At 54.3% G+C, this 15,528-nt stretch overlaps 1 protein-coding gene across 1 annotated transcript; it reads right to left on the reverse strand.

Moving 5' to 3' along the window:
- Window positions 1-221: 221 nt before the first annotated feature.
- Window positions 222-4,959, reverse strand: GADD45A (growth arrest and DNA damage inducible alpha). Its single transcript, XM_075320327.1, has 4 exons — window positions 4,845-4,959; window positions 4,597-4,698; window positions 2,366-2,579; window positions 222-842 (listed from the first exon to the last, which is right to left on the reverse strand). Exons 1-4 carry the CDS (start codon window positions 4,886-4,888, stop codon window positions 729-731), a joined length of 474 nt encoding a protein of 157 aa, XP_075176442.1. The 5' UTR covers window positions 4,889-4,959; the 3' UTR covers window positions 222-728.
- Between the last annotated feature and the right edge of the window lie 10,569 nt (window positions 4,960-15,528).

Here is a 15,528-nt window from a genome sequence, read left to right on the forward strand (position 1 = left end):
TTCCCATAGACTTTGCTGGGATGCTTTTTCATTGCTTTTATTGATTAAAAAAAGAGACCAGGAAAAAAAAAGCTATGTGGGCACAAGACCTAAAAGTGTTCAAACGCAGTGGGATTGCGCACTGACACTGCTGCCCTATAACCTGATCCCAATCATTAGCTGTGAGATGAATGAAAGGATGAACAGTCTTTGGTTTTTTTAAAAATTTTTATTCAATACCAGTAATAAAATAGTAAAATGTGGTTGTATTAACCAGTTGGTGTTCAGTACCCACTCAATGAATTCATACAATAGGTAACAAAGTTGCATAAATAAGTCTGGAAATAAATAAAACTTTTCAGAATCGATAACTTTAAAGTGTTAACAGTTCTTCTCCATTAAATAACATCACAGATAAATTACTCCCGGCAGCAAAGAGTCCGCACAGTCCTGGAAATCCCCGACTCTTCCTGAATTGTTAAAATCCGGTCCCCTCCGGTGCCGCAGCAGACACCGGTCTCTCCTCTTCCGTATTTAAATACAATATTCTCCTTTCTCCCGCGGAATCACAATCGGCAGCGACCGCCCAGTCGTGTCCACAGAAGCATCAAAGCCTTTACACGTGGAAGCGTCCTCTGGGCAGAGCAGGCGCCGGTTCCGTAAAGTCCTTTTTTTTGTACATCTTAAGTTATTTTTATTTTATATTTTTTTTTCCTAACAGAAAGTGTCCTATACAGGTCCGAGGACGATCATCGCTCGGGGAGGTTTATCACTGGCACCCACTGATCCAAGTAACGACTCTCTTTGCAAAAACTCATCACTTGATTGATGGCGGGATCTTTCAGCTGAGAAGCATGTGGATTCTAGAATAAAAAAAAATAAAATAAATTATACATTCTGCATTAACTTAATATCAGATTAAGCCTGCTCATTTTCCAAAAGTGGCGCCTCTCCTGTCTGTGGCCATATTTGGTACTGCATCCCCATGTAAATTAGACAAAAAAAAAATAAAAAAATTGCTAAAATAAAAATGAAAAAAAATGAATGAATGAACGAACTAAAAATAAATGCAAAAAGCACCTGTTACGCTACATACTACTCCACCTGCAGCTTCTTCTAGTAAGAGGACATGTCGGAGCAAGTTACCGGGCAGGAATGCACCAGTGATGAGATCACGAGCAGTTGTCCAAAGTCCAACAGAGACTGTAGCGCAGAGAGCAAAGTCACTGTGATCTCGCATTACCGAAACTCCAGTCCAGGGCGGGGGCAGACGCGGAGCTTAGGATGTGGGAGTGAGTCAGTGTTACGGGAGCTTGTGAAATAAGCAGGGAGCTGGCAGCCGTGGGCAGGGCAGGACGGGCTTACAATACCCTCTGAGCGTCAATTGTTCTGCGCTTGGGGGGGGGGGGGGGGCGGAAGTGCTGCCACCGGGGTGCGGTAAAAGACGTAGGTGTAGAGGTCGGAAATAAAAAAAATAAATAAATAAATAAATAAATAAAAAAAAAAGCACAGGTGTCCTTTGTAAGGTTTACAACACTGGCTTCTATACATCAAGTCATGAGCATAATATTTATTATGCACAGGAATATTTTTTTTTTATGTGCCTGTCTCTTTAAAATAAGATTTTAAAGAGTTTGTTTTCTTTCAAGTTCCTAAAAAAAAAAAAAAAAAAAAAAAAAAAAAACCTATTGCTAGGATTGGGTCTAGAATTGCAAAACTGAGATTTGCCATTCAGACGTCTGGGAAAGCTGGGTGACCTTTAACCAGGGTAAGGTTAAACTAGGATTGGGTCTCCGATATTTTCAGTTTTGCCATTCAGAAGTCTGGGAAAGCTGGGTGACCTCTAACCGGAGTACGGTTAGGCTATGTGCACACGCTGCGTTTTTGTATGACAAAAATGCTGCGTTTTTGGCCGCTAAAATGCACAAACGCTCCACGGTAAAAAAATGCATAAAAAAAAAAAAAAGTGCAGGCATTTTAGCGGGTTTTTCCAATGCATTGCATGGATGAAAACCGCTGGCAAAAACGCAGAATAATTGACATGTTGCATCTTTGTGGTCACCACGAAAACAAAACTGCACTGTGTGGACAGCAAAAATGAAAATTCTGTTTTTAGACCAAAACCGCACCCAAAAAAAAACACGCAAAAACGCAGCGGAAAAATGCACCTAGATTTCCTAGAAAAGCCGGGACACGACTTTAAATGACAACTCAAGGACTTGTAAAAGTTTACAGATCGGACAGGTTTGGGGCGGACTTTGTGTTGCCATCAACAAAAAAGGGAATGTTGTCCTGAAGGCAGTGACCCACAACAATCCGCGTTCAGGTGCGAGGCCTGGAATTCGGCAGCAGCCGCCCGCCCCCTCCCTGACAGAATGTCACCTACGTTGATTAGAATACAATGCAGGTCGGCAGGTTCCCCGGCCTTGTCGGAGCCGCCCAGGATCTCGGCCAGCCGGCTCATGTTGCTCACTCTCAGGATGTTGATGTCATTCTCGCAGCAGAACGCCTGGATCAGAGTGAAGTGGATCTGCAGCGCCACGTCCTGATCCTCCGCCTCATCCGTGGCCAGAAGACAAAGCACCACATTGTCTGGATCCCTGCAAAAGCACATAGGGTTAATCAGCTGCACATGTGGGACCCACATAGTAAACAATAATAAATGCGGGGGGGGGGGGGGGGGGGGGGGGGGGGGGGGGGGCTGCAAGATAAAAAAAAGTGTAGCCCCCCCCCCAGATATACAGAAAGTAATGCAACACAGTCGCAGTCCAGGAAACTGATTTACAAAATTTCCCTTTAAATGTTGCGGATTTGGAACAAAAGGAATAATCAGAGTCAGACTCTGCAATGAACTAGTGGGGACTACAATGCCCAGCATGCTCCACATCAGAGATCCTGAACCTGCAGCTCTCCAGATGTTACATATGATAACTGCCAGCAGCTGCAGCGGTCAGGGCATGCTGGGGATTGTAGTGTACAGACACTAACACAAATTTACATGAAGTTATAGAAAACTTGTTACATGACGACCCCGGAAACATCATCCAAGTTGTATAAAGTTTCCTGTAACTTTCTGCGGAGTGGTGATCCTGGGAGTTGCTGAGCTCTTACTTGTGGAGGCAGAACTACAACTCCCAGCATGCCCTGACCACCACACTTTAGTTTTCCAGTCACTGGAGAGTCACCGCTCCACAAAGTTATAGAAAAACGTATACAACAATTTCCATCTCATACAATCTAAAGTTGTAGAAAGTTCTCTAACTTCATGGAGTGATCCTCCATCTGCAGGACCAGAATGCCCAGCATGCCCTGAATAGCGGTGGTCCTCCATCTGCAGGACCAGAATGCCCAGCATGCCCTGAATAGCGGTGGTCCTCCATCTGCAGGACCAGAATGCCCAGCATGCCCTGAATAGCGGTGGTCCTCCATCTGCAGGACCTCAATGCCCAGCATGTCCTGAATAGCGGTGGTCCTCCATCTGCAGGACCTCAATGCCCAGCATGCCCTGAATAGCGGTGGTCCTCCACCTACAGGACCTCAATGCCCTGAATAGCAGTGGTCCTCCACCTGCAGGACCACAATGCCCAGCATGCCCTGAATAGCGGTGGTCCTCCACCTGCAGGACCACAATGCCCAGCATGCCCTGAATAGCAGTGGTCCTCCACCTGCAGGACCACAAATGCCCAGCATGCCCTGAATAGCGGTGGTCCTCCACCTGCAGGACCACAATGCCCAGCATGCCCTGAATAGCGGTGGTCCTCCATCTGCAGGACCACAATGCCCAGCATGCCCTGAATAGCAGTGGTCCTCCATCTGCAGGACCTCAATGCCCAGCATGTCCTGAATAGCGGTGGTCCTCCACCTGCAGGACCTCAATGCCCAGCATGTCCTGAATAGCGGTGGTCCTCCACCTGCAGGACCACAATGCCCAGCATGTCCTGAATAGCGGTGGTCCTCCACCTGCAGGACCACAATGCCCAGCATGTCCTGAATAGCGGTGGTCCTCCATCTGCAGGACCTCAATGCCCAGCATGTCCTGAATAGCGGTGGTCCTCCATCTGCAGGACCTCAATGCCCAGCATGTCCTGAATAGCGGTGGTCCTCCATCTGCAGGACCTCAATGCCCAGCATGCCCTGAATAGCAGTGGTCCTCCACCTACAGGACCACAATGCCCAGCATGTCCTGAATAGCGGTGGTCCTCCACCTACAGGACCTCAATGCCCAGCATGCCCTGAATAGCAGTGGTCCTCCACCTACAGGACCACAATGCCCAGCATGCCCTGAATAGCGGTGGTCCTCCATCTGCAGGACCTCAATGCCCAGCATGCCCTGAATAGCGGTGGTCCTCCATCTGCAGGACCTCAATGCCCAGCATGCCCTGAATAGCAGTGGTACTCCACCTGCAGGACCACAATGCCCAGCATGCCCCTTCAGCTGTAGTCGCTGGGGCTGCACACAACCTGATGATGGCCCCGGAGTCAGCACGTACGATCTGTGTAACTACAAGTCGCAGGATCCTCGGAGAAGGGTGCTGGAAAGTTGTACAATCCGCGTGTAAATCCGCCGGTCGGTGGCTGAGCCTCGTGCGCCCCCTGCAGACGATCGGTGACACTTACACGTTGAGCAGCTTGGCCGCCTCGTACACCCCGATGGTGATCGTCCGTTGCACCTTGGCTTTGCGCAGCACTTCCTCCAGCGCGGAGCCCACACGGTCCATCCTGGAAGGGGACAGCACAGGGTTAGATGGCGGCGCACACCCGCGGGTCACTCAGCCCGCACTGTAACAACGGTCAGTGCCGGCCATTCCTCGCTCCCGGCCCCGCACCCCCGGTCGGCCCGCCCGCCGGCAGCGCACACTGCTTACTTTCCAATGCTTTGCTCTCCGGCAGTGATGTCCTCCAGTGTCATCGTGTCCGTGATCTCCGAGCGTCTCGCGTCCGTCCTCTCTGCTCCTCAGCTCCAGTCAGTCTGACTCACCCCCGTACACTACCCGGCTAAATGTGCCGGGCTGCCCGGCCAATCAGCGCGCGCGACATTAACATACCGCCCTCTGATTGGCTCATGTAAATGAGATTCCCGGTCCTCACCACAACCTCCTCTACTACTCAGCAAACGAGCGCCGATTGGCTGTCGCGGGGATGGAGGGGCGGGGTGGTTGTGGGAAGACGGTTGCCAGGAGATAGCATTGGTGGCATAACCCTTTCCATGCTGGAGGCGGCGGCTGTGATTGGTCGCCTTTCTCACTATGGATGAGTAAGAGTCATCAGCAGTGATGTCACCCAGTGATGTCACCAGCAGTGATCACCTCATCGCTGGGGGTCCCTGCAACACCTGAGATCAGACCAATCACCGCCTTCCTGTCCTTCCTGTGTCTGTGGTGACAACATAAAGTCCCATATTGTGTGCATGATACCATGCTGCTGCGACCGCCGCATCCCCAGTCCTGGGAGTCCCAGCGTCTGCAGCCACCGGCCCCAAAACAGCAGAATCCGGGGTCCATGAGGCAGCAGAGCCGCCATCACCCATTAATGTGCACAATGGGCTTTTATTTCTTATTGTCACCATTTTGGGGTCCACGTGACGTTCTGATCTATTTCTTTGGACCGGATTCTGCCATTTTGATTATTTTGATTATTTTAGTGGTGCAGTCAATGTCATCAGAATTCATGTACCCACCAATCACTGGGCTCAGCTGCAGCCAATCACTGGCATCAGCGGTGCTGTCGATGTCATCAGAATTCATGTAACCACTGCAACCAATCTCTGGGCTCAGCTGCAGCAATCACTGGGATCAGCGGTGCAGTCAATGTAATCAGAATTCATGTGACCACTGCAGCCAATCACTGGGCTCAGCGGTGCTGTCGATGTCATCAGAATTCATGTGAGCACTGCAGCAAATCACTGGGCTCAGCGGAGCTGTCGATGTCATCAGAATTCATGTGACCCCTGCAACCAATCACTGGGCTCAGCTGCAGCCAATCACTAGGCTCAGCAGTGTTGTCGATGTCATCAGAATTCATGTAACCACTGCATCCAATCATTGGGCTCAGCTGCAGCCAATCACTGGGATCAGCGGTGCTGTCAATGTCATCAGAATTCTTGTGACCCCTGCAGCCAATGACTGGGCTCAGTCGTGCTGTTGATGTCATCAGAATTCATGTAACCACTGCAACCAATCTCTGGGCTCAGCTGCAGCAATCACTGGGATCAGCGGTGCAGTCAATGTAATCAGAATTCATGTGACCACTGCAGCCAATCACTGGGCTCAGCGGTGCTGTCGATGTCATCAGAATTCATGTGACCACTGCATCCAATCACTGGGATCAGCGGTGCTGTTGATATCATCAGAATTCATGTGACCACTGCAGAAAATCACTGGGCTCAGCGGTGCTGTCGATGTCATCAGAATTCATGTGACCCCTGCAACCAATCACTGGGCTCAGCTGCAGCCAATCACTAGGCTCAGCAGTGTTGTCGATGTCATCAGAATTCATGTAACCACTGCATCCAATCATTGGGCTCAGCTGCAGCCAATCACTGGGATCAGCGGTGCTGTCAATGTCATCAGAATTCTTGTGACCCCTGCAGCCAATGACTGGGCTCAGTCGTGCTGTTGATGTCATCAGAATTCATGTAACCACTGCAACCAATCTCTGGGCTCAGCTGCAGCAATCACTGGGATCAGCGGTGCAGTCAATGTAATCAGAATTCATGTGACCACTGCAGCCAATCACTGGGCTCAGCGGTGCTGTCGATGTCATCAGAATTCATGTGACCACTGCATCCAATCACTGGGATCAGCGGTGCTGTTGATATCATCAGAATTCATGTGACCACTGCAGAAAATCACTGGGCTCAGCGGTGCTGTCGATGTCATCAGAATTCATGTGACCCCTGCAACCAATCACTGGGCTCAGCAGTGTTGTCGATGTCATCAGAATTCATGTAACCACTGCATCCAATCACTGGGCTCAGCTGCAGCCAATCACTGGGCTCAGCAGTGTTGTCGATGTCATCAGAATTCATGTAACCACTGCATCCAATCACTGGGCTCAGCTGCAGCCAATCACTGGGCTCAGCAGTGTTGTCGATGTCATCAGAATTCATGTAACCACTGCATCCAATCACTGGGCTCAGCTGCAGCCAATCACTGGGATCAGCGGTGCTGTCAATGTCATCAGCATTCTTGTGACCCCTGCAGCCAATGACTGGGCTCAGTCGTGCTGTTGATGTCATCAGAATTCATGTAACCACTGCAACCAATCTCTGGGCTCAGCTGCAGCAATCACTGGGATCAGCGGTGCAGTCAATGTAATCAGAATTTATGTGACCACTGCAGCAAATCACTGGGCTTAGCTGCAGCCAGTCATTGGGTTCAGCGGATCTTTGGGTCATCAGAATTGCAAAGTGATTTTTTTTTCTTTCAAAAACAACTTATAATTACAAAAAAAAATCTGGGACAACCAACACTATTTTTGAGACACATTATAAAACTATAATAGATCATTCTTCTCCACTTCCAGGGACAATTTTTTATTTTATTTTTTTTTTATCTGGGATTAAAAATTAATTTACATTAAAAAATATACATTTGCAGCGTTTGCATTCTACAGCCGCTGTGTTGTACTTCCTATGGGCTGCAGTGTGAGTTAACTGAGAATCCATAAGTGAGTTTGTCTTCACAGGAGAGTTTGTAGGTCTTGATTCAGGATGGTGGTGTCAATGGGTGACAGTCAAGGAAGGGTAGGCTGAGGAGACCCTTATTGCCGCCATTTTGATCCTGAAAGATCCCCATAGTAGCCATCTTGGTCTTGGAAGACCCCCATTGTTGCCATCTTTGTCCTGCATCACCCCCGTTGCTGCCATGTTGGACCCGGAAGATCCCCATTGCCGCCATTTTGGTCCTGAAAGAGCCCCATCGCTGCCATGTTGGTCCTGGAAGACCTCCGTCACTGTCATCTTGGTCCTGAAGACCCCTATACCCATCATCTTGGTCCTGAAGATCCCTGTCATCTTGGTTCTGCAAGACCCCTGTCTCCGCCATTTTATTATTATTATTAGGCCCTGGAAGACCCCCGAGGCCACCATCTAAGTCCTAAAAATCCCGGATCCCGCCAACGTGGTCCTGAAGACCCCCGTCTCCGCCATCTTGGGCTTGAAGACCCCAGTCTCCACTATATTGGTCCTGAAGACCCCAGTCCCTGCTATTTTGATCCTGAAGACCCTCATTCCTGCCATCTTGGGCCTGAAAACCCCCGTCCCCACCATCTTGGTCCTCAAGACCCCCGTTCCAGCTATATTGGTCCTGAAGACCCCGTCCCCACCATCTTTGTCCTGAAGACCCTCATCCCCGCCATCTTGGTCCTCAAGACCCCCATTCCTGCTATCTTGGTCATAAAGACACTGTCCCCTCCATCTTAATCCTGAAGACCCCCGTCCCTAGCATTTTGGTCCTGAAGACCCCTGTCCCCGCGATCTTGGTCCTGAAGACCCCTGACCCCGCTATCTTGGTCCTGAAGACCCTTGTCCCGGCCATCTTTGTCATGAAGACCTCTGTCCCCGCGATCTTGGTCCTGAAGACCCTTGTCCTGGCCATCTTAGTCCTGAAGACCTCTTTCTCTGCCATGTTGGTCTTGAAGATCCTTGTCCCTGCCATCTTGGTCCTGAAGAACCCTGTCCCTGCCATCTTGGTCCTAAAGACCCTTGTCCCGGCCATCTTTGTCCTGAAGACCCCTGTCCTCGCAATCTTGGTCCTGAAGACCCTTGTCCCGGCCATCTTAGTCCTGAAGACCCCTGTCCTCGCAATCTTGGTCCTGAAGACCCTTGTCCTGGCCATCTTAGTCCTGAAGACCCCTGTCCTCGCAATCTTGGTCCTGAAGACCCTTGTCCTGGCCATCTTTGTCCTGAAGACCTCTGTCCCCACGATCTTGGTCCTGAAGACCCTTGTCCCCGCGATCTTGTTCCTGAAGACCCTTGTCCCGGCCATCTTGGTCCTGAAGACCCCTTTCTCTGCCATCTTGGTCCTGAAGAACCCTGTCCCGCCATCTTGGTCCTGGGTTATAGATTGGAATATTTAAACCAGCGCAGGGTCCAGTCCTCCAAGGGGATAAAAAAAAGTATAAAACACTCCTCCATCTAAAAGTGCAACGAACGTCATAAATGTGAAACCCCATAAAACAATGGTGGGATCGCGGTTTTCTTTTTGCGCCGCACTTTTCCCCCATTTTGGAGTCTTTCAAACCTACAACTCGTCCCGCAGAGAACGGCCGCGTACGGGGACGGAAACAGGAAAAAAAGGACTGGAAGAAAAAAGCGAAAAAGAAAAATAGCCATGGAAGGAAGGGGTTAATGCTATAAGTTGCTCATTCTGTGAGGACACTACATGTTCAGCCCTTATATGATAATTCTGAGGGGGAGGTGTTTGTGCCCCCCGTGCTGGGACTTGTGCCCCCCGTGCTGGGACTTGTTCCCCCCGTGCAGGGACTTGTGCCCCCCGTGCAGGGACTTGTGCCCCCCGTGCAGGGACTTGTGCCCCCCGTGCTGGGACTTGTGCCCCCCGTGCAGGGACTTGTGCCCCCCGTGCTGGGACTTGTGCCCCCCGTGCAGGGACTTGTGCCCCCCGTGCTGGGACTTGTGCCCCCCGTGCAGGGACTTGTGCCCCCCGTGCTGGGACTTGTGCCCCCCGTGCTGGGACTTGTGCCCCCCGTGCTGGGACTTGTGCCCCCCGTGCTGGGACTTGTGCCCCCCGTGCTGGGACTTGTGCCCCCCGTGCTGGGTCGGGGTCCCCGGGAATCTGTGCGGATCACGATTCTCCGCCCGCACTGAGGGGAAAACAGCCGTGACGTCACCGCGGGGAGAGGACCCGCCTGTTGCCATGGCGCCCGAACTGACTGGAAGCCGCGTGGATCCTCGGTGTGGAATGCAGGTCACGTGTGTCCCGGTCACCTGCCAATCACACGGGGACTTGCACAATGCCGGAGCTTCCTGTCCTTCAGGACCCGGTGTGCGGCCGCTCAGCTGACGGCGTGAGTCACCCACTGGCTGCACAGCGGAGGGGACAGCTGCAGCCGCTGCAGAACTTCGTGCTGATTATGACATTGCATAAGAAGATCGGGTGCGCACAGAAAATCTGAAGGTCAAAGTCCCCGTGTACTGCACCGGGATTACACAATAAAAGCACAGCAAAACCTGGAAAATGCAGAACAGTGCACCAGCTCCAGACCCCCCATACAGTGCACCAGCTCCAGACCCCCATACAGTGCACCAGCTCCAGACCCCCATACAGTGCACCAGCTCCAGACCCCCCATACAGTGCACCAGCTCCAGACCCCCATACAGTGCACCAGCTCCAGACCCCCATACAGTGCACCAGCTCCAGACCCCCATACAGTGCACCAGCTCCAGACCCCCATACAGTGCACCAGCTCCAGACCCCCCATACAGTGCACCAGCTCCAGATCCCCCATACAGTGCACCAGCTCCAGACCCTCCCATACAGTGCACCAGCTCCAGACCCCCATACAGTGCACCAGCTCCAGACCCCCATACAGTGCACCAGCTCCAGACCCCCATACAGTGCACCAGCTCCAGACCCTCCCATACAGTGCACCAGCTCCAGACCCCCATACAGTGCACCAGCTCCAGACCCCCATACAGTGCACCAGCTCCAGACCCCCATACAGTGCACCAGCTCCAGACCCCCATACAGTGCACCAGCTCCAGACCCCCCATACAGTGCACCAGCTCCAGATCCCCCATACAGTGCACCAGCTCCAGACCCTCCCATACAGTGCACCAGCTCCAGACCCCCATACAGTGCACCAGCTCCAGACCCCCATACAGTGCACCAGCTCCAGACCCCCATACAGTGCACCAGCTCCAGACCCTCCCATACAGTGCACCAGCTCCAGACCCCCATACAGTGCACCAGCTCCAGACCCCCATACAGTGCACCAGCTCCAGACCCCCATACAGTGCACCAGCTCCAGACCCCCATACAGTGCACCAGCTCCAGACCCCCCATACAGTGCACCAGCTCCAGATCCCCCATACAGTGCACCAGCTCCAGACCCCCATACAGTGCACCAGCTCCAGACCCCCATACAGTGCACCAGCTCCAGACCCCCATACAGTGCACCAGCTCCATACCCCCATACAGTGCACCAGCTCCAGACCCCCCATACAGTGCACCAGCTCCAGACCCCCATACAGTGCACCAGCTCCAGACCCCCCATACAGTGCACCAGCTCCAGACCCCCATACAGTGCACCAGCTCCAGACCCCCATACAGTGCACCAGCTCCAGACCCCCATACAGTGCACCAGCTCCTGACCCCCCATACAGTGCACCAGCTCCAGACCCCCCATACAGTGCACCAGCTCCAGATCCCCCATACAGTGCACCAGCTCCATACCCCCATACAGTGCACCAGCTCCAGACCCCCATACAGTGCACCAGCTCCAGACCCCCCATACAGTGCACCAGCTCCAGATCCCCCATACAGTGCACCAGCTCCAGACCCCCATACAGTGCACCAGCTCCAGACCCCCATACAGTGCACCAGCTCCAGACCCCCATACACTGCACCAGCTCCAGACCCCCATACAGTGCACCAACTCCAGACCCCCATACAGTGCACCAGCTCCAGACCCCCATACAGTGCACCAGCTCCAGATCCTCCATACAGTGCACCAACTCCAGACCCCCATACAGTGCACCAGCTCCAGACCCCCATACAGTGCACCAGCTCCAGATCCCCATACACTGCACCAGCTCCAGACCCCCATACAGTGCACCAGCTCCAGACCCCCATACAGTGCACCAGCTCAAGACCCCCATACACTGCACCAGCTCCAGACCCCCATACAATGCACCAGCTCCAGACCCCCATACAGTGCACCAGCTCCAGATCCTCCATACAATGCACCAGCTCCAGACCCCCCATACAGTGCACCAGCTCCAGATCCTCCATACAATGCACCAACTCCAGACCCCCATACAGTGCACCAACTCCAGACCCTCCATACATTGCACCAGCTCCAGATCCTCCATACAGTGCACCAACTCCAGACCCCCATACAGTGCACCAGCTCCAGATCCCCATACACTGCACCAGCTCCAGACCCCCATACAATGCACCAGCTCCAGACCCCCATACAGTGCACCAGCTCCAGATCCTCCATACAATGCACCAACTCCAGACCCCCATACAGTGCACCAGCTCCAGATCCCCATACACTGCACCAGCTCCAGACCCCCATACAATGCACCAGCTCCAGACCCCCATACAGTGCACCAGCTCCAGATCCTCCATACAATGCACCAACTCCAGACCCTCCATACATTGCACCAGCTCCAGATCCTCCATACAGTGCACCAACTCCAGACCCCCATACAGTGCACCAGCTCCAGATCCCCATACACTGCACCAGCTCCAGACCCCCATACAATGCACCAGCTCCAGACCCCCATACAGTGCACCAGCTCCAGATCCTCCATACAATGCACCAACTCCAGACCCCCATACAGTGCACCAGCTCCAGACCCCCATACAGTGCACCAGCTCCAGACCCCCATACAGTGCACCAGCTCCAGACCCCCATACAGTGCACCAGCTCCAGACCCCCATACAGTGCACCAGCTCCAGACCCCCCATACAGTGCACCAGCTCCAGACCCCCATACAGTGCACCAGCTCCAGACCCCCATACAGTGCTCCAGCTCCAGACCCCCCATACAGTGCACCAGCTCCAGACCCCCATACAGTGCACCAGCTCCAGACCCCCATACAGTGCACCAGCTCCAGACCCCCCATACAGTGCACCAGCTCCAGACCCCCATACAGTGCACCAGCTCCAGACCCCCCATACAGTGCACCAGCTCCAGATCCCCATACAGTGCACCAGCTCCAGACCCCCATACAGTGCACCAGCTCCAGACCCCCATACAGTGCACCAGCTCCTGACCCCCCATACAGTGCACCAGCTCCAGACCCCCATACAGTGCACCAGCTCCAGACCCCCATACAGTGCACCAGCTCCAGACCCCCCATACAGTGCACCAGCTCCAGACCCCCATACAGTGCACCAGCTCCAGACCCCCCATACAGTGCACCAGCTCCAGATCCCCATACAGTGCACCAGCTCCAGACCCCCATACAGTGCACCAGCTCCAGACCCCCATACAGTGCACCAGCTCCTGACCCCCCATACAGTGCACCAGCTCCAGACCCCCATACAGTGCACCAGCTCCAGACCCCCATACAGTGCACCAGCTCCAGACCCCCCATACAGTGCACCAGCTCCAGACCCCCCATACAGTGCACCAGCTCCAGACCCCCATACAGTGCACCAGCTCCAGACCCCCCATACAGTGCACCAGCTCCAGACCCCCATACAGTGCACCAGCTCCAGACCCCCATACAGTGCACCAGCTCCAGACCCCCCATACAGTGCACCAGCTCCAGACCCCCATACAGTGCACCAGCTCCAGACCCCCATACAGTGCACCAGCTCCAGACCCCCCATACAGTGCACCAGCTCCAGACCCCCATACAGTGCACCAGCTCCAGACCCCCATACAGTGCACCAGCTCCAGACCCCCCATACAGTGCACCAGCTCCAGACCCCCATACAGTGCACCAGCTCCAGACCCCCATACAGTGCACCAGCTCCAGACCCCCCATACAGTGCACCAGCTCCAGACCCCCATACAGTGCACCAGCTCCAGACCCCCATACAGTGCACCAGCTCCAGACCCCCCATACAGTGCACCAGCTCCAGACCCCCATACAGTGCACCAGCTCCAGACCCCCATACAGTGCACCAGCTCCAGACCCCCCATACAGTGCACCAGCTCCAGACCCCCATACAGTGCACCAGCTCCAGACCCCCCATACAGTGCACCAGCTCCAGATCCCCATACAGTGCACCAGCTCCAGACCCCCATACAGTGCACCAGCTCCAGACCCCCATACAGTGCACCAGCTCCTGACCCCCCATACAGTGCACCAGCTCCAGACCCCCATACAGTGCACCAGCTCCAGACCCCCCATACAGTGCACCAGCTTCAGATCCCCATACAGTGCACCAGCTCCAGACCCCCATACAGTGCACCAGCTCCAGACCCCCATACAGTGCACCAGCTCCTGACCCCCCATACAGTGCACCAGCTCCAGACCCCCATACAGTGCACCAGCTCCAGACCCCCCATACAGTGCACCAGCTCCAGACCCCCATACAGTGCACCAGCTCCAGACCCCCCATACAGTGCACCAGCTCCAGATCCCCATACAGTGCACCAGCTCCAGACCCCCATACAGTGCACCAGCTCCAGACCCCCATACAGTGCACCAGCTCCTGACCCCCCATACAGTGCACCAGCTCCAGACCCCCATACAGTGCACCAGCTCCAGACCCCCATACAGTGCACCAGCTCCAGACCCCCCATACAGTGCACCAGCTCCAGACCCCCCATACAGTGCACCAGCTCCTGACCCCCCATACAGTGCACCAGCTCCAGACCCCCATACAGTGCACCAGCTCCAGACCCCCCATACAGTGCACCAGCTCCAGACCCCCATACAGTGCACCAGCTCCAGACCCCCATACAGTGCACCAGCTCCAGACCCCCCATACAGTGCACCAGCTCCAGACCCCCATACAGTGCACCAGCTCCAGACCCCCCATACAGTGCACCAGCTCCAGATCCCCATACAGTGCACCAGCTCCAGACCCCCATACAGTGCACCAGCTCCAGACCCCCATACAGTGCACCAGCTCCTGACCCCCCATACAGTGCACCAGCTCCAGACCCCCATACAGTGCACCAGCTCCAGACCCCCATACAGTGCACCAGCTCCAGACCCCCCATACAGTGCACCAGCTCCAGACCCCCCATACAGTGCACCAGCTCCTGACCCCCCATACAGTGCACCAGCTCCAGACCCCCATACAGTGCACCAGCTCCAGACCCCCCATACAGTGCACCAGCTCCAGACCCCCATACAGTGCACCAGCTCCAGACCCCCATACAGTGCACCAGCTCCAGACCCCCCATACAATGCACCAACTCCAGACCCCCATACAGTGCACCAGCTCCAGACCCCCATACAGTGCACCAGCTCCAGACCCCCCATACAATGCACCAACTCCAGACCCCCATACAGTGCACCAGCTCCAGACCCCCATACAGTGCACCAGCTCCAGATCCTCCATACAATGCACCAACTCCAGACCCCCATACAGTGCACCAGCTCCAGACCCTCCCATACAGTGCACCAGCTCCAGATCCTCCATACAGTGCACCAGCTACAGACCCCCCATACAGTGCACCAGCTCCAGACCCTCCCATACAGTGCACCAGCTCCAGATCCTCCATACAATGCACCAACTCCAGACCCCCATACAGTGCACCAGCTCCAGACCCCCATACAGTGCACCAGCTCCAGATCCTCCATACAGTGCACCAACTCCAGACCCCCATACAGTGCACCAGCTCCAGACCCCCATACAGTGCACCAGCTCCAGATCCTCCATACAATGCACCAAC

Source organism: Anomaloglossus baeobatrachus, chromosome 8, assembly GCF_048569485.1.
Source record: "Anomaloglossus baeobatrachus isolate aAnoBae1 chromosome 8, aAnoBae1.hap1, whole genome shotgun sequence".
Taxonomy (NCBI): domain Eukaryota; kingdom Metazoa; phylum Chordata; class Amphibia; order Anura; family Aromobatidae; genus Anomaloglossus; species Anomaloglossus baeobatrachus.